The 15,879-nt window shown below is 36.7% G+C and overlaps 1 protein-coding gene across 1 annotated transcript; it reads right to left on the minus strand.

The window, feature by feature from the left end:
* Positions 1 to 332: 332 nt before the first annotated feature.
* Positions 333 to 11,037, minus strand: vstm4a (V-set and transmembrane domain containing 4a). The gene is made up of 8 exons (XM_079856403.1): positions 10,873 to 11,037; positions 9,637 to 10,032; positions 3,153 to 3,206; positions 2,562 to 2,669; positions 2,337 to 2,370; positions 2,131 to 2,255; positions 1,674 to 1,732; positions 333 to 837 (listed from the first exon to the last, which is right to left on the minus strand). The coding sequence occupies exons 1-8, from the start codon at positions 10,922 to 10,924 to the stop codon at positions 676 to 678; spliced, it is 990 nt and encodes a 329-aa protein (XP_079712529.1). The 5' UTR covers positions 10,925 to 11,037; the 3' UTR covers positions 333 to 675.
* Between the last annotated feature and the right edge of the window lie 4,842 nt (positions 11,038 to 15,879).

Genomic DNA, 15,879 nt, shown 5'->3' on the forward strand with positions numbered 1-15,879 from the left:
AGCCCTAAAATATATAGAATTTACATTATAATTTAAACATTTTATAAATATAAAAATATGTATTATTTATAACAAGTATTGTTCACAAATATTATGCATTAAAATGGTAAAAACGCATTCTTTTTTATAAATAGTCACAGTCAAGCTGAATTGAAATTATCTAACACACACTACAGTTGATGCGTATTTTCAGTTATGGAAAGTAAACTTAAACAAAGAAGGTTATAAATGTTATTCTGGCTACATCAGAGGGTTAAATAGTCTTTGATATGCTTCAATACACAATACGTTATGACTGTCTGTTTAAGCGGACGTAAATGAGACAATAAATTGTGCTCTTTAGCTCACACTCTATCATCCTCTGCTTTTAGAGGACAAATCTTTATTTCAACATAGCAAAAAATAAAATTGTTACATATTTGACAAAATTGCATAATCAAATTATGCACGTTTGGAGTTAAATCCATTATGTAATCCTTTCTTTTTGCTTAAAGAAAGCAAGGTCTTAAATCTAGAGGTACATAAATGTGCCCAAATATATCAAAAGAAGATGCTGCTGTTGTATTACAGAGTTATACTAGTACATGTGAAATACCAGAACATCAGTATGTAGGTCAAAAATATTTTAAACAATCTCATAAATAATTTTTGGTATGAAACTCTTAATATACATATTTACACTTGCTTCTCCACAAAAAGTATTTGGGCGTAAACAGTCCCCGTGCAGTGTGTTTCGGGCTCAAGTTGTGCACATCCAGTGGAGTCTGTTTTCAGCTCAGGCTTTGGTTTCACCAGCTCCAGCTCTGCGTATGTCAGACTGTCCTCTACCACCCTTGGCTTGAGGGCGAGAAGAGCGAAGACAGGGCGTTTCAGATATATGAACACTACAGTATGTGGTCAGAGGTCTAAAAGGGGCGTTTAGTATTCACTGAGGAATGTGGGGTCAGACAGAACAACATGAAATTATAGGTATAATTTTAGGATTGTTCGTAGACGGATGTAACTAGGAGTCTCAAGTAGGAACAAGCACTTCATCTGATAAGTAGATATGTCAGATGGTCAAAGCAAGTACTTCTAAAAAGGGAATGCAAACAACGCAAGTGGACAGAGCAGAAGCATAGACATCCGATACCCTATCAATTACACTCATTTAAACAAGTCTGATCTATAACGGATTTCACAACACAATGCTGGATCTTAAAACATTTTCTTTTCTTTTTTTTTTTGCTGCTTTTCTGCATTTCTGTGATTATTTCCCTGGAAACTAATCTAATAAGAATCAACCATGTTAAATAAATAATCACGCTTTGGAAAGCAATAATAGTAAATAAAATTATAACACCCATAAATGGAGGTAGGTATAGCAATAACTGTGGTGAACATAGAGCTCTATGAGAAAGCTACATTATTTCCCTCTTGCATGTTTCTAGTCTGTGGAAATTCAATTGAGAGGCTAAAGAAAGTGCGTTGTTAGATGCAAATTTCAAATTGTGAATAAAAAGATTACACATACAAAATTAATTATGAAAAACATTATAAAAGTAATTTAGCAAGATATATATTTAGGACAATTATGAAACCATATCAGCATCACTTAATCTTTCTAACGTTTTAGCATGAAAGCAAATAATGCTCTTATGTAAAATGAATTCGATAAGAGTCGGCATTCCTACCATTTTTGTAGGTTGTGGCTTTAAAAGTTTGCTTCTACGTGGTTTTCTTGGTGCAGGTGCTAGAAAACAAACCGAAGAAAACATAATATGAAAAATATATATATTTTCAAGGGTTCGGAATTTGGAAACACTTTACAATAAGGTTCTATAGTGTAACATTAGTCAATGGAATAGCTAATTATTTCAAGCATTTATTAACCTTGGTTAATGTTCATTTCTACATTCACTAATACATGTTAAATTAATGTATATTGAATGAATGTGAATTACAATGGACAAAAGCATCTGCCAAATGCATAAATGCAATTTTGTATTTATAATAAATATGAACCTATATTATTAAACGCCATTTAAAAAGTTAATTGTTGGTTCATGATACCTAATGCATTAACTAATGTTACCCACTATTTTTGATATCACAATATGTACCCAGGGAGTACATGGTGTTTCAATGTACCTTTAGCTGGTATCTGTGGTGGTGGTAGTGGTTCAGTGACGTCTCTGAGATGAGGTTTGTGTCGTTTCTCTTTTCTGTGCATTGCAGGAGAGGAGCTGGACACACTGGTTACTGTCTCCCCTGAGCTGGACATTTAAAACAAGAATGTTAGTCTAAGAATCAATCGTACATACAACAACAGTAAAGCAGTGGTGAACCAGGTCTACCTGTTTTCTGGGCACTTCACAAGGTAATAATTGGCTAGATGGAGACAGAACAAGCATAAAAAACATTAGAAACAAATGAATAAATAATCTATGTGACATAACAAGAAAAACAGGATTGTACAACACGAAAATAATTTCATTTTGAAATGAATTTTTGCACTGATGACATTGTATCGTTAAAGTATCGGGTAAATAATTTGGACTCTAGGGTAAAAAGCTCATCACCTCGTAGTCTTCGTTTGTGCTGTAGGTGCTGACATGTGATGGTCATGGCAAAGACAAGCATGCAGACCAGACCGACAGAGCAGATGAGCACAGCACACAGATACAAATCTGAAAAAGATCACAGCAAAATAATGCGCTGTAAACAATTTATTACGATGAGCGCGAACCCTGCAAACAAACAAATGATAACATTCTCCAACAATCAGTATTACATTCTTTTTACTTTTAACAAATGTTATTAAAACTATGAATTACACCCACAATAATGTGTTTTTATTTTGTGTTTAAAATGTAGTGGATTTTGGAAATGTTGTAAAGAGTCATAAACCAAGGAAGAATCGTTATTCCAATAAAAGCTTGGGCAAAGCTGACCACAAAAATAAACCAAACACCGTGAGCACACTTGGTTTACACTTGGTTGAATTTGGTTTGGTCTTTCTCCACCAGAAGGGAGGAGATGTAACACACTAGCCAAAAGCTATCTAACACTAAGCTGTGATCCAAGCCAGTGTCTTTATCAGTGACGGAGACCATACACCAGACTGCAATAAACAAGCTCTATTTTATTACAATATTGAGGCAAAAGCATACCTTCAAACATGCTCCATATGACATCAGCTTTTCCTGTGCTGGGTGTATGATGTACTGAAAACATTAAGAGAGAAAGAGAGACATAAATACAGCTGCAATTAAGGGGCCAATCACAAAAAGGCATGATGAGTAATGCAAGCATTGCTGGGAGCATCAGAGCAACTGCAACAATTAATAATTAAAGACATTTTTAGAATATATTTGGTAAAAATCCCAAATACAATCATCTTTGACATAGGTGGCACTGTTACCAAATTAATGTGTGAGGAGACAGTGACACATATGAAGTTTAAGGTCAATATACCAAAGTGTTTCAGATTTATAGCCTCAAAATAAGCTTGGCACCATGCCATCAAATTTGTTGATGAGTTCGAAAAAGTAGCTTTTCAAAAAAAAAATTAAATGGCAGACAGCAAGTTCGACCGAATATGGCATAATTATTGTTTTATGACTCAAGGAATCTATAAAGACCAGTTTCATTAAAATAAATACTGAATTAAAAGAATTTTATGATTTTTGGGCAAAGCTATTTTTCATGTCTCCTGACCAGTAGGTAGAGCTGTGCCAAAATGCAGCATGTTGGCTCAGGTCATGCTTGTGATTACATGTACCAAGATTCGTCTCAATACGCTAAAGCGCTGTGGAGATATAGGGTGCATCCAAAATCGCAGACTTATTTAGTAGGCGAAACACAGTATGTGGCAAAAGAAGTATGTCCGTATTCAAAGTACTCGTAAAAGAGTAGGCAAAAAGGACCCGGATGACCTACTTACGATTCTGAAGTGTGCATATGCTGAACACTTTACTATCCCATGAGGCCACGGGAGAGGATTTGTAAATGGCAGTGAAGCAGGTAGGTCACATTATAATGACAACATGGCGAATGTAGTACATCCAGATTACATTCATACTACACACGCTCATACTATATAGAATCTACTTTTTTAGCAGTCGTGAAGTGATTACTTTTTCAAAATAAGTACCTTCTCAAGAGAGTATGCTAGAAGAAGAAGAAGGAAAGCTAACAGATACAATGGACCCTTTTCATATTTCATTTCCGGGGTTCTCAGAAGCAGAATTTGTCATAGTCGGGTAAATTTCTATAGCGGTGAATGGGAGATGAAAGCAAATATAATTTTGAATTTGCATTTGCTCTAATAGCAAAAGAAAAAAAATCCGCAATAGCGTTTTCTACAACTTTCAAAAGAGGGAAAAATATAGAGAGAGATTGATTACAGCAGTCAGGAGAGAGAGAGATGTCAAATTTGCCGTCACTCCCTCAGCTGTTGTATTAGAAACAGCATTATTTTGCTTTTTACAATTTACTGCCAAAGTAATATATTTAAAAATGAAAATATTAAACACTTTACTAGATTTGCGATGTTGATAACTGTGGTAACGCACCATCATCAGTCCATGAAAAGGGTCCATAGGTGCCTTAACACTTGACAGTGCTAATAAAATGCCATTACAATTTTAAATCACACTTCATTTATGTAGCTGGTTGGAAGCATTTGAAGTAAAAAAAAAAGAAAGAAAAAAAAGTGTTTAAAAGTTGAAAAAGAAAGAAAACAGATCTTATGAGCACTGGAATCAGTTTGTAGTTTTATTGACCTTTGGGGTTAGGTCAGGTTTTTTTTTTTTTTTTTCAATTGCAAACTTTTTTGGGTTGTTGTGGATTTTATTGCACTTAACATTTGTATTGCAATTTTACAATCTAAGGTCAGGGGAAAATCTCTGTATTATCATATTGTTGAAAATTTGGGTCAAGTCTCAACCCGGTCATTCTCTCCAACATCTTGTTTACTGTGGAGATTTTTTGCAGGGTTGTGCTTGATGAGGCTTCAATATGACCAGGCAAGGACATTTAGTTTAAAAGGAAGTTGCATTAGCGGCCTCTAAAAATACTTAACCTTTGACCCTGAGAAATGTGGCTTTAATAAATCTACCACAGAAAGCTTATAAACAGCTATTCATACATTCAGCATGCATTACATCAATGTTTAAATAACTTAGTCTACTATTAATTATTGTTAATACTTGTTTACCTGGGAAACTAAGTTCTGATTTTTGAGAATACATGGAAAATCATACTTTATTCTTTAAGTTTTCTTCGTTCAATGCTTGCTGCATGGCATTTTTTAAACAGGTCAGGGGAAATTGCTTGCAGATGTTGAGGGCACTGTTGGAGAGAATTACTTTCAAAGATAATTGTAAGATAGTTAAAACTTCAAATGAGCTCAATAAAATGTAGATGATTTAATGATGAAACGCAATAAAAAGTGTAAGCAAGAACCTTCTTATTTGTGTGCCATTAGCATGACAAAAACTTGAAATTTCCTGTACACTCCCTCCATCTGCCAATGGTCAGCCAGACACATAGTTCTGCCCCTAAACCAATACAATTGCTTGAGTCAATGTTGCTGTGTTGGGCAGGTTACCCCTTTAAATGCATGAATGTTTCGCCAATCATTATTACATATTCGGGTATTTAGCGACCCGGATCTATATCTAACACGGCTGGATCTCTACCTTCTCGATAATATAAAACTCTCCTGATATTAGAGTAACAATTACAGGAGAATAAAATAAAGCATATTTTGTTTCCTTTTGGAGCTTGGAATGGTTCAGTTTGAGCAGATGTTTCATACCATCATCACTGTCCTCATCAGAGCTCATTTTCCAGCATCTGGCCCATATTCGCAACCTCAAACATATTCTAAAAACTACCATTTTCAACATCTTCAAAATCAATATTTTGATCGCTGACAGCTTCTTCACCAGAACCACCATCAAGTCACAGTGACACTAATATTTGATTGCATTCAGTACTTGCTCCGCAGTAAATTGCTGAGCCATTTCAAGTTTTGCTGATGATACTTCCTATTCTTTTGTTTTTTGCCTGCGGTAACTATGAGTGAAACGTCACTTCATCATTGTGTGTCAGATATTGCCACCTTGTGGAAAATTGGTGAATTGCACTTATTCAGTCATCAGAGATTCAATTATTGTTGTGCAGAAAAAATATACTTACACTGTTACACACATCGGGTCATTAGTGACCCTATACAATTATTACAAACAAATTAATGGTAAAACAGGCATTCTTTTATAATTGTATATATTTTTTTCTTGTTAAATAGTTTATAATGAATTGATTGAGGAATACTAAGAAAGTTGATGTATAACTTGAAAAAAATGTATGAATGAAAAATGATTGACGTCCCGGGTCACTAAAGACCCAAGGGTTAAGATGCTAAAGAAATGGAATGGAAGGGTAAATCAATCTACAAATGGTTCTCTCTGTATATTAAGCAAGGAGAAAGTATATATTTTTTATATATATTAAAATTACACACTATTACATTATCTTAATTACAAGAGCAGTGAAAGGCACTACTAGAGCAGAGCTCAAAAAAACACAAAACAAAAAAACAAACCGGACACTGTGTCCACAGCAGATATACAGTTACACATCTGATCTGCATTTTCTTTCTAGTCAAAACCATTCTATAAAACCCCTGCTAAACTGAAGGGTTCAGCACATTTTCAGATCTGCAGAAACACTGTGAAATAACACTCGAGAACAAAGTCCACACTACATCCGAAGTCAAACGGGTGAGGAACGGGGTATGTTTGAGTGCCGCTTTTGTTTTGGAAAAGCATTAAGTCATTTGCTGGCCGACCCTGTGGCTGTAGTGATGGTTGAAGTGGTTAACCCCACTCTGTAGTCCTGCTTTGGTCTATGTTTATGGGGGATCTCAGCTAGTTGACATTGTTTTGTTGTACATAACAAATTCCCCAGTTTAATTCAACCTACGACCTACATTTCCTTCCTTATTGCCTCTTGTTTACTCTTTCACTTGTTTTTTTCTTGTATTGGTCTCAGAGTCGGGTAAAGTGGGGTATCTGTGGTTGTCTAAACCCTACTGTAATATTCTGTTGCTTATATCCCTCAAACCCACATCTTTATATCAGTGAGATATATGCTGGTGTTTTTCTTCAAATAAATCATCAGCTATATATGTGCACTTTATGTGGTGGTTTTAAAAAATAAACCACAGTTTTTCTCTTCTCAAAATAAACTGCTTAAATATACAGACATTTCAGACTTGTTACTTTTAGAATTTAGCTTCTAAAGCATGAGTTATACAAAGAAAACTATTCAAAGGAAAATGCAATGGTTATTCATTGCCGATGATGAAGCATAATAAATAACTTCACTTTTTAAATGGTACAATGCTTCTTTAAAGAAATGGTTCATGCAAAAATGAAAACTGTGTCATCATTTACTCACCCTCATGTCATTCCAAACCCATATGACTTTCTTTCTTCAGTGGAACATAAAAAAAGAAATACGACTTGTGCACTATATTCCAAGTCTTTTGAAACCTATAATAGCTTTGTGTGAGGAACAGATTGAAATGTAATTTATTATGCACTGAAAATCTTTACATCTGCTCTAGTTCTCACTGGCACGTTCATGAGAGAAGCAATGTCTGATTTGTGAACGCATCATTCTTTTGAGTTGGATCTTTTCAGATGACTCGATTGATCCAGTTTACAACATCGTGACAAAAACTGTTGAAGGTGAAGATTATCAGTGGAAAAACTTATATTTTAGTCTATTGATCACACAAAGTGATTTCAGAAGATTTATTTACAGTAAAACACACTCATGGAATACTTTTATAAAATGCTGATGAATGATATGGTGTTTTTGCATGTTTTTTTAAAGTTTAAAAGCTCTAGTACATTCTTCAAAACATCTCCTTTTGTGTTCTATGGAAGAAAGAAAGTCATACGGCATGCAATACGGCATGCAAAAGTCCATAATGACAAAATGTTTATTTTTGAGTGAACTGTCCCTTTAAGTGCAAACAAATACTTCTTTGTTCTCTTCATTGTTGCTAGAATCAGGCAATTGCCGTTTATCAGGCAGATGATTAATCTAGTGGACGCTGAAGCATTGGGGACCTCTCGCTGTCCGAACACCATAGGAAAACTCATAATGCAGCCAGAGTAAATGTTTTCAGTGGCATCCTTGCCAAGCCTCCTCGTTCTGTCCCCACAGCATGTCCAGGTTGCTCTCATTAACAAGCTCATGGTCTGTTTGTGTTGGCCCAAAACACATTTAGAGTGGAAATGATGTATATATGTGGAAGGTGGAACCCTGAGACTTACAAACACACCGAAGCTAGCATGTAAGAAAAGGCTACAACGTGAGAAATGGGAACGTTTACGCCTCATTTTCTTGTTGATTATTTGAAAATTTTATGGACCATTCTAAAACTATTTGGATTAGGGCTTTGAACCGTTGACATGGAGTAATGTCACTGTGAATCTGATATAGTCACTCTTTTGTGATGTTCTGAAAAGACAGACCATCCCCTCTGTAAAAGAGGTTTACAAATAGCTAACAATGACCTTTGTCACTAATTGTGGAATTGAAATTGACCCTGTGCTGGATACTGAAGGATTAGTGAACTGGAGGAAACAGCTGTCGTGTGGTTAGCCCTGACCGTGGCAAGACATCACTCTTACACCACATCCAACTCAACCACAGTGTTCGCTGGCACTAGTGACTAGGCTCTGAGTTGAATGGTTAGTTTTAAACGCCGATACTCCAGATTGCTTACTTGCGTAAAAAGCTTTCACATTGTGCAATTTTTCTAAGCATGCATAATCAAATGCGTCTTGCATTTTTTTGTTGTTGCACTAATGGAGGAGGTGGTCCAACAACAATAAACCACAGAAGACATAGCAACAACAATGCCCACGTTGACACGGTAGTGTGAGGGGTCTTAGGAAAAAAAGCTAATCTAGTTTAAAAAGGTGCATATGTATCGGTCATGTAACTTCTGGAGAGAAATAGCACAGACACTGGACAAAAATGTAACTTTCTAGTGTGCATGTGTCAACTGTCTGTGTTCACGCACGATATCAAATGGAGAATACTTTGAAAGGCTTTTTTTGTGCATACATTCGTTCTGAGCCAAAAACGTACGCACATTGGAGAAATGATCGTAACATCAAATGTAGGATGGTTTCTACGCAACATTTTATAAATGAGGCCCATAATGTCTCACGAGAACTATTCAGATGAGTTGAATGTTGAAGAGTCCGAACTTCCAGATTGTACTCGTAGTACATAGTGTTCTGTTTTTGTATGCATCAAAACAGAGGAGCCAAAATGGCAGACGTGTCAACTACCAAAACACATTGCAAATGTGGTTTCAATGTATGATTAATCATTCAGTATATGTATAATAAGTAATGTGCAATAAGAAAAAAAAAAACATTTTTAGGTGCTTGGACACTAAATGAGAGGATGCACATTTGACAAATGAAAAAGGTGAATGCTTCTATATTAAAAAAGAAATAGTGTTTCATTTGAGACAACATTAGCCTTCAGAATTCATATACTGAATGGATGAGTACATAATGTATTTTACATCATTTAATAAAAAAATCCTCAAGTTACCTCTTAATTCCATGCTCCCTGTTCCATTCGACGAGGCCTTCCACTTGTTTCTGTGCTTCCGTATTTCCTGCACTTTACAGGTGTAGTTACCCCCATCCTCCAGGGACACATTCAGGATAAGCAGACGGTAGATCTGTCCGTCCATTTCTTCCCACAGGTGGAACTTTGTCTGGGGAAAGTGCTTGCTGTAGTTGCCGTAATACTTGGCTTTCTTCATGCCCATCCTTACCACGAGGTGCTCGTCTTCAGGAGTGGGGAAGTAGAGCCAACGGAGCACCAGGACACTGCTGCTTCTCTTCCTCTGAGACACTAAGCAGGACAAAGTGATGTTGTCTCCTTCCATACACATGCTGACTGGCCCAGGAGTGACGGACACATTTAAAGCGGCACTCAGCTCTGGGGAAAAAAACAACATGTTTCTCTGTATTATTACTGCTAATGTATTATATTAAATAGAGTATATTTGATTCTGTCATATTGATTTAAATCCAAGAAAGTCATTCCTAATTTAAATGAGCATACAGAAGAGAAATAAAAGAGATCATGAAAAGCAAATTAGCAAATTAGAAAAAATAGCAAATTTAGATTGACCATAGTTTTTTTTTTTAATGTTTTTTTAAAATTTTTAAATATCCTTCAGTTTTCTTTGGAGCTTCATTTGTGATATCTCCTATTCTGGCCTAAATCCATGACCATTAAAGGGTGTCAAATATTTTGAATGCATCTGGGCTCAATATGCTCTGCCAAACAGAAACTACAGGTGGAAAACATTTGTCTGCCTTCTTGAACTAGAGGATTGAGCAGGGAACACGACAACAAGATTGTATCCAGCTGTTAAAAGCCTTTGTCATGTTTATGTTGTGTCCCAATTACTCGAGTCCCTCAGGGGTCAAGCGGGGCTCTGTTTTCAATTCAAAAACCACATCACAAGAGAGATTTGGACATAAACAAAAAGAAAAAATCCTAGTTGCTTAACTAAGACTGTTCAGAACAATGCAGTCTGGCATATTTTGAAATATGCACTGGAGAAAAATACACAAATATAGAGTAAAAGTAGGTCAAAGAGGTTTTGCTTAAATAGTTTTATGCAGATAAAGACTGCAGTTACTTTACATGTATGACAAACGTGAAGCAGTCATCTGAAAAATCATCTCACTGACCATGTACCCCCTGATAGCCAGTTTTGCCAGTTTCGTCACTGCATATTAAAAGGCCAACATAAACACACATCCTTACCTCCAATAAAAGCCCTAGTCAGGAGAACTATCGCAACAGCAGAGAGCTTCATTTTGCAGACCCGCAGGCTCCATAAACCCAACTAAACGTCAAGAAAAGAAAGGAGTCCCTGAGATTTTTTCTCCTTTTCTTTCTCTTTCTCCCTCTCACTGTGTGTGTGTGTGTAATCTGAAACAGTGCGTGCTCTGTTCCCAGTTAGAAACACCCCTCTTTCCCAGTCTTTCTTTTTTTCACCCGCACTCATTTTCTTTCTCTATCCTGAAATCACTCCCCCTGCCAGTGAAAAGTACGTAGGAAATGTCATTTCCTGAGAGATCCTTTGGAAGCAGCACAAATTTTCAGCTGGACCTACAGCATCCGAAAGTATAGGAGCAGCAGCCAGATCTTAGTGAGGTATAAGAACTCAGCTTAGATAATGAGTGAAGACAGTGGCATGTCTCACTTTCCAAAGTGAGAGTCCAAAACCCCCTTTATATAAATATTACATTTATTATGACTGGTAAAAATTGGGTTTAAAAATGTAAGCTGAAAGCTAGTTCACCCAAAAAAATGTATTAATGCTGATCAAAATTCTTTCTTCTGTTAAACACAATGTAGTTACAATGATCGGGACTTTTAAGCTTTAAAAAAGGATGCAAAACTATCATTAAAGTATCTTAAAAATAGTCCATACATCTTATGCACCATGCATAATTTATTTCAAATCTTTGTATAACAATTTACAAACTGACCATAATGTCTTTCAAAATTCATACTTTGTATTCTATGGAAGAAAGAAAGTCACAGGTTTGGAATGACATGATGAGTAAATGATGACAGACTTTAAACCCTGACTACTGAAAATATGTCCACGGGATGCAGTTTTCTGTCTTCAGCACACAGTTCTTGTCCACCCATCTCGTGGTTTGAAGCATAATGGTTTATTGGGTAGAGTAATGTGCTGAGCTAGTGGTTTCTCCTACTGAGAACTGCTGCCAAGAGGAGTTGAATTACACAATGTGCTTATATATAGCAACAGAGTATATGGCTACAGCTTAACACGTGTCCAGCCAGTGCAATACTTCAGTTTTTGTCTTTAACTCTGTATTGTTTGGAAAAAATCGTTCCATTGTTCTTACTGGATCAAGGAAAAATGTAATACAGCATGTTGTTATATGCTGTCTGGAGACAAAGCCTGTTGAGAGTTTCATAGTCTACAATAATTTATGAAACATGTTGAACTCAACCAAAGGAGCATGTGCAAGAAAATGCCAGTTATTAGTAAACTTTGATATGCTGGAATCAGTCGGTCACTACATTAATCTACAGACATTTCCCATCTAGCTTCAAAGCACGCAAGCCTCATGATCACAGTCACCGCAGTCAACAATTGTCAACAAGCAATAAACAATTGTCTAAAAATACTACCACTTATCTTTCAGTGCTGCCTCCAACTCATTGATTACAACACTGACTGTATTTCACAGCTTTGGATATAAAATTGGAATACTATAGCATACCTTTACTCAATACTACTGTGCAATATTGTGTATCTATATTTTTTTAAATAACATGTGAAACAGAATAAGTCAAGAAACTTTAAAAATCACAGCTGATACCATATCTGGTTCCTTCATCATACTGGAAATCTAAACAGTCAATCTAAGCATTCATACTTATATATCCTTCAGAAGTATCAGTATGATGTGATGGTATTCCAAACCGCCTTAGACAATACAAGTAGTGACATTGCGTCTGTAGTTCAAATTAGTTGTTTTAAAGCTAATTTATCAGGTTTTGCAAAACACCTGTTTTTTTTTTCTATTCTAATTAACCAGTTAATCAGGCCAGCAAAATGCAAGAGAAACTCAATTCATTGTAAAATAATTACATACCACATTCATTCCTGCTATCAGGACTCTACACTGACTCCATGTGGCTACAAAACAGTAGATGCCAGATCCTCTCACACGGATCCAACTCAGTAACGCATTCACTTTATGATTTATATATATAGGCCTATATATACTGTATATATATATATAGCTTTTATAGTTTATAAGGTCCCAATTGCTCCGTAATGTGTACTAGTGTGTGTTTGTGTGTGTGTGTGTGCGCCAATCAAAAAGGGTGAACCGTTATCACTTATGTTACCCTTGTAAGACACAGTGATTCTTACACTTATTCAATTACAGTTTAAGACATTGCCCACCCGCAGACCTGACTCCTGCAGCGAAATCATGCATTTCATATCAGAGTAGATTAAAAGGGCTCATGGAGAGAAGCTCTCAGTCAATCAGTAAGTGGCTCGTTAATGTAATACACGAGTCAGCGGGAGATACGGAATAACACGCACAACAACATCTCGGCTAACACAAGAGCCTCGGGTCCGGTCTCTACTTTCGGACATCTCCGGTATGGTCAGTGCTATAGGTACAGTTAGGTGCTCGACCGACCTCCACAGCTGCCTCTTAAAGTTTTTAATGGGAGTCGAGAATCAGGGGAAATCAAAAGGAGATGCTCTCTCATATCTCTGGTATATGTAGCATCTCGAGGGAGCTCTTGTTAAACTCATTTGGGCCACTCGCAAGGCAACAAAGCAACACAAAGACACCCTTCCATTAAATCACTCGCTCAGTTTGTTTGTTTATTGGCTCTGCCATTAGGGCAAATTATTCTCAGTTAATTGGTTTTATAATTATACCACTGGATATGCAGAGGACCAGCGTTGTGGCACTCTAAAAAAGACCCAGCGTGGAAATGGGACTGTTTAATGTCCTAGATTATTTACATATTATAGCCTGTTGCCGTTCCCCACCAGCCTCGCAGTGTCAGTAAACCGTGACGTACATTTCTGGGAATAAAACTCTTGAATCATGATCCTTGGAAGTTTGGAACGGGGCTTATTAGCTGTGAACCACTGAAATACTGTAGTAGGCCCAGTGGATCAGCATTTAAAAAAAAATCCCGTAAGATATGAATTAAATCAAATAGATAGGGCTGTGTATAAAAGTGTTTCGTCACTCAGAATTCATCACAATTCAGTTCCTTCTCTTGTAAAAGCATGTAAGGGAAGATCTATTGACATTTTCATTATAATGACTGTGGGGTTTTAATAAAAAGAGACAGAGCAGGCCCCTCAGGAGGGAGTCATTTAGCTCAAGCTTTATTCAGATGGGGGCGGTGGCTGATTAAGTCACAGACCAGCTAATATCCCTGATACAATCAATATCCGAGAACATTACAGAGGCCATAAGAAGGGCTATGCGTTATTTTCTCTCAACGGGATTTTGTAAATGAGCCTGGGAGTATAGTGATGTTATTCTAATATTTGATGGCTTAAGTACTTTCTGTGACTGTGATTATTGACGGTGTTAATTATTAGCCTTTGATAGGAAAATAACAGAAGCCACACTACAGAGTTTATATAAAAACAACTGTCATTTCAATTAAGATTCAACAACTCCCTCACAATTCATTTAGTTTGTATTATGTGGACTTCATATAATGACAAAGTGATTAAACACTCTCCCCGCCTGCCATTGGTTAGATAAACAGATAGCCTCGCCCCCAAACTCACACCATTGGTTGAGCCGATGTTGCTGTGTTGGGCCAACAAACAGGGTTTATGTGCTTATACTGACAATCCACATACAAATACAAAAAGCATTATTGTTTGTAGATATTTTTAGTCCAAAATAAAGCGAAAGAGAGCGTGCAAGCAGTGGTTTCAATATCTCGACAACAACTCTGCATTTGCAGCTGTTCAAAAATAAACTAAGAGTGTGTTAAAACAACATTGTTATCTGTTACCTTTTAAAGCATTTAGAAATATTTGACAAGCAGAATGTCTGTAATTGCAGTACGATCCCATAAAAGTCATGCGGGGTGATTCACAGAGGGAATGACCAGTGCTTGGAAGAGACCATTCCAGCCTGTTATGGGGTTCAGCACCTACCTAGTCTCTCAAGGCCACACATGTAATATAATCAGAACTTTTACAAGAGTGCAGTATCCCACTGAGCCCCCTTAAATCTCATCTACCCATGATAGCGAAAGTTGCTCCCACTATCCCCGACATGGCAGAATATGTAGAGGTTTTTACACTGAAAAAAAGAAATTCTGTGTGTGTATATATACACACACACACACATATGTGTGTGTGTGTGTTGTTTTGGGCTACTCAAACAAACAATTTCTGAGCTTATCCTGTGAATTTCCACCTAAAAATCTCTTATTTTAAACTGGAAAACTAAAAAAAAAAAAAAAAAAGATTTTGTTTCTTATGTAAATCTTGTTTTGTAGCCATTTAGATTATTATTTTTATTTTATTTTCAGGAAAAAAACATGCCTTTTTAATTATCAAAAACAAATCCAAGAGAATATGACTATTTGCAAAAATGAATGAAAAATATATATAAAATTAGGCATTAGTACTGCAATTGTATCGCTCATGTTCTCAGCTGTTAGACTCATGTTGTTTTCATCATAACATGTCAACTTGTTCAGCTGAGGATATAAGGCAGTGCTGTAAACTACAGCTGTGAGTGGTGAGGAAGTGGTGAGCGAGAGTGGAACAGCTCTGACGAGAGCTTAGCAACAGAGCTCTAAAGAGGAGAGAGGGCGGCCCTGCTGCTCCATATGTGAGTGTCCATCACCTTTACACACCAGGCCCTCTGCTGCAGCCAAGACTCCTGGGAAAGAGCTCACTGCACCCATGTCCTATTATAGCAGTGCCTGGCTGCAAAGTTAAGACTGGCGTGAGACAGCTTGACATCAGGAGGACATTTGAAAATGGATTGACTGAGGGGGGAGGTGCCAGCTTAAAAAATACCCCTCCTATTGTGACCCATTTATTCCCCCCTTTTATTAAGATAACTGGCGACAGAGACTGTGCAGTTTATAAATTGTTCTTGAACCTTAATAACTGACAGTTGCTGGTATTAAGTACAATTGAAAATTGGGATCCAAATACAGGATGGAAAAAGGCTAAAAATCCCAAGGAGGGATCAGATATCATCTGTTGAC

Source organism: Squalius cephalus, assembly GCF_949319135.1.
Source record: "Squalius cephalus genome assembly, chromosome: 21".
NCBI lineage: Eukaryota > Metazoa > Chordata > Actinopteri > Cypriniformes > Leuciscidae > Squalius > Squalius cephalus.